The sequence below is a fragment of the Herpailurus yagouaroundi genome, unplaced genomic scaffold (genome assembly GCF_014898765.1).
Source record: "Herpailurus yagouaroundi ecotype Mexico unplaced genomic scaffold, PumYag 142021, whole genome shotgun sequence".
Lineage (NCBI taxonomy): Eukaryota > Metazoa > Chordata > Mammalia > Carnivora > Felidae > Herpailurus > Herpailurus yagouaroundi.
The window spans coordinates 1-3,494 of record NW_024422358.1 but is presented as its reverse complement, the minus strand read 5'-3'; the positions used below and the strand labels follow the sequence as shown (position 1 = coordinate 3,494).

The 3,494-nt window shown below is 45.3% G+C and overlaps 1 protein-coding gene across 1 annotated transcript; it reads left to right on the top strand.

Annotated features, from left to right (window-relative positions):
* The first annotated feature begins 1,630 nt into the window (after positions 1-1,630).
* Positions 1,631-3,287, top strand: LOC121026576 (putative tripartite motif-containing protein 75). Its single transcript, XM_040469385.1, has one exon. It carries the CDS (start codon positions 1,864-1,866, stop codon positions 3,271-3,273), a length of 1,410 nt encoding a protein of 469 aa, XP_040325319.1. The 5' UTR covers positions 1,631-1,863; the 3' UTR covers positions 3,274-3,287.
* The last annotated feature ends 207 nt before the right edge of the window (positions 3,288-3,494 follow it).

Below are 3,494 nucleotides of genomic sequence, written 5' to 3'. Positions count from 1 at the left end.
GGCTCTGGGCTGATGGCTCAGAGCCTGGAGCCTGTTTCCGATTCTGTGTCTCCCTCTCTCTCTGCCCCTCCCCCGTTCATGCTTTGTCTCTCTCTGTCCCAAAAATAAACGTTGAAACAAAAAAATTTTTTTAAAACACAGTTTTTCTGATGGCTCAGAATTCACGTTTACCATGTTTGGTTTGCTTTTCTCATCCTTGCTCCTCTAAGGTACAGGGGAGGAAATATAATTTTCCCTCTATCTTCCTAGGCTCTTGACTGAGCCTCCCCGGTTATAAAAAGATATATTAACAAGAAAAAATATATGTTTTATAATATGTATACCTCCGTATACAATGGAGATACCCATGAAAAGTGGAGTAACTCCCCAAAATGGCCCAAGCCACCATTTAAAATTTTTTTTTTCAACGTTTATTTATTTTTGGGACAGAGAGAGACAGAGCATGAACGGGGGAGGGGCAGAGAGAGAGGGAGACACAGAATCGGAAACAGGCTCCAGGCTCTGAGCCATCAGCCCAGAGCCTGACGCGGGGCTCGAATTCCCGGACCTCGAGATCGTGACCTGGCTGAAGTCGGACGCTTAACCGACTCCGCCACCCAGGCGCCCCAGAAAAACTGTGTTTTAAGCTTCAAAATTGAGGAGGTTTCCTTAAGTTCTGTACTCTCATAAGACAAAAGTTTATAGTGATATTATAATTATTCTTAATTCTAAGAGTTTGGGATTGTAGGGGAGGAAAAATTTTCCCTTCTGTCCTTTTAGGTTCTATAGCTAGTTTAAGAATTAAGTTGAGATAGAAGAGATGAATAAGAAAAAACTTTAATAACCTATTTATGCAAAGGAATCTCACAAAGATATGAGACTCAAACGACGACCCAGACAGACCAGATGATTGAGACTTCCATGCCATCCAGAGCTCAGGAAAGAGCCAGAAGTCTGGAACCTTTGCAGTTGAGGGAGGCAATTCCCAGAAAGGTGAGTAGAAAAAAGTCTGGTAAACAAAGGTTCTTATGTTCTGCAGGTAAGTCTCTTAGGTGAAAAAGTTCTTTCAGGTAATAGCTCTTTTTGCACTAGTCCCCCTTTATAATGTAAATTTCCTTTATAATTGCAAATCCAGCCCTCTCCACAAAGGGGGAAATTACTTTTTTAAGGCAGTTAAGATGGAGGTAAAGGGCTTTTCCTGCTGGGGCTCGAATGCCTCCCTCAAAATAATTCACATTACTAATGGCCTATTTTCGGGTTGCACGTGCTGAACCCCTTCAAGATGGAAAATGAATTCCTCCAAGTTACATGGATAGGTGTCTTAATTTCGCTGTGCTACATCTATCTGTCCCAGAGCCCATGCCCTTTCCACAGCCCACATTGGGGTGAATGGGAGGTAGATGAGATGTAGGGATTGTGGTACCAAGTAGGTAGGAATAGATGGAGCATCATAATAAAGGCATGGAAATAAAAGATTGGGGTTAGAAGAGGGTAATCTGACTAGAATTTGGTAATGGGTAGGACCACCTGAAACAAACCCAGAGTTGTTTTTATTTTGTTTGTTTTTTAAGGAAGTTATACCTCATCTGCAAATAATTCATGATTCGAGGAAACAATTGTTCTCCTGGCTAAGAAAGCTGCTTCGCTTGGCTTTCTTTTCTCTGTTTCCAAAGGCTGGAGAGGAGTTGTCTAGTTGAGTTGTGACTGGTTGCAGGCTGTGGGAAGGGCTCTCCTTGGCAGCTGGAATCAAAGGCCTGAAGATTCACAGGACTTTAGCAGTGGCCAGCAAAGTGAGGACTGAGATTTTACAGTGTATCCACTTCTCACTGGAGCCCAAGCTCCTGAAGAAAACCCACCTCAGTCCAGTCTCTCATTCACAGCCCAATGGCAGTGTCGTCAGCCCTGGCAGGGCTCCAGGCCGAAGCCAACTGCCCCATCTGTCTGGACTACCTGAGAGACCCCGTCACCACCGAATGTGGGCACAACTTCTGTCGCTGCTGCATCCAGCAATCCTGGGCTGATCTCAGCGACAGGTTCCCTTGCCCCGTCTGCCGTCACTCATGTCGAGAGACGCACTTGAGGAGCAACACCCAGCTGGGAAGGGTGATTGACATTGCCAAGCTCCTCCACATCAGCAGGAGCAAGAGGAAGAGGCGGGACGAGAGGCATCTGTGCGAGAAGCACAACGGGGTCCTGACCCTCTTCTGTGAGGAGGACCTACAGGTGTTGTGTCCCGCGTGCATGCGACCCCCTGACCACCAGGGCCACTGGGTGAGGCCCGTGGAGGAGGCCGCCTCTCACCACAGACAAAGGCTCAGCAGTTACATCGAGCCCCTGAAGAAACAGGTGGTTGATATTCAGAAATTAATAAGCATTCAAAGCAAAAAACCCTTAGAGCTGAAAGAGAAGGTGGAAAACCAAAAGCTGGAACTACTCTCTGAATTTGAGTGCCTGAAGCAATTTCTAGATCGTGATCAAGCAGCAGTTCTTTCTAGGTTAGCTGATGAAGAGAAGGACATTCAGCAGAAACTGAGTGCAAACATAACTGCATTTTCAAACTACATTTCCACCCTCAAAGGTCTGCTGAGTAAAGTAGTAGAGAACAGTGTGCTGTCTGAGGTAGAATTGCTATCACAGATTAAACATTTCTACAAGAAGTCTGAGGATGAGATTAGCCCATCAATTTTTTCAATCCAATTAAGAAGAGAAGGTTGCAGTTTTCCTCCCCAGTACTCTGCTTTGCAGAAAATTATTAAAAAATTTGGAGTGGACGTGATCCTAGACCCTGAGACGGCACACCCTAACTTGATTGTCTCCGAGGATAAAAAAGATGTGAGATTTGCAAAGAGAAAACAAAACGTTCCTTACTTTCCAAAAAGATTTACAACCAACACAGTCGTCCTGGGTTTTCCATATTTTTATTCCGGCAGGCATTTCTGGGAGGTTGAAGTGGGAGACAAGTCTGAATGGGCTGTTGGGATTTGCAGAGACTCGCTTCCCACAAAGGCCAGGAGATCTCTGTCAGCCTGGCAGGGATGCTGGAGGCTTCAGCTGCAGGGGGATCGATATAATGCAGTGGGAGCTGTTCCAACACTGCTACTGTTAGACGTGAAACCCAGAGGCATTGGCATTTTCTTGGACTATGAGCTGGGTGAGATCTCATTTTATAACATAACTGAGAAATCTCACATCTATACTTTCACTGACACTTTTACTAGACCGCTTAGGCCTTATTTCTATGTAGGACCCGATTCAAAGCCTCTCAGAATCTGTACAGGAACAGATTGTGAATGAAAACTCCCTGGACCATCGTAATAGTTGTTTTGTTTTAAAGAATGGAAGGTGGGGGCGCGCTCGGGTAGCTCAGTTGGTTAAGCGTCTGACTCTGCTCAGGACATGATCTCACGGTTTGTGGGTTTGAGCCCTGTGTTGGGCCCTGTGCTGACAGCTCGGAGCCTGGAGCTGGTTTTAATTTTTTTTTTTTAACGTTTATTTTTGAGACAGAGAGAGACAGA

Bases quoted from the DNA above. Each gene is read 5' to 3' on its own strand.
- LOC121026576 (XM_040469385.1), top strand. From the start codon at position 1,864: ATGGCAGTGTCGTCAGCCCTGGCAGGGCTCCAGGCCGAAGCCAACTGC.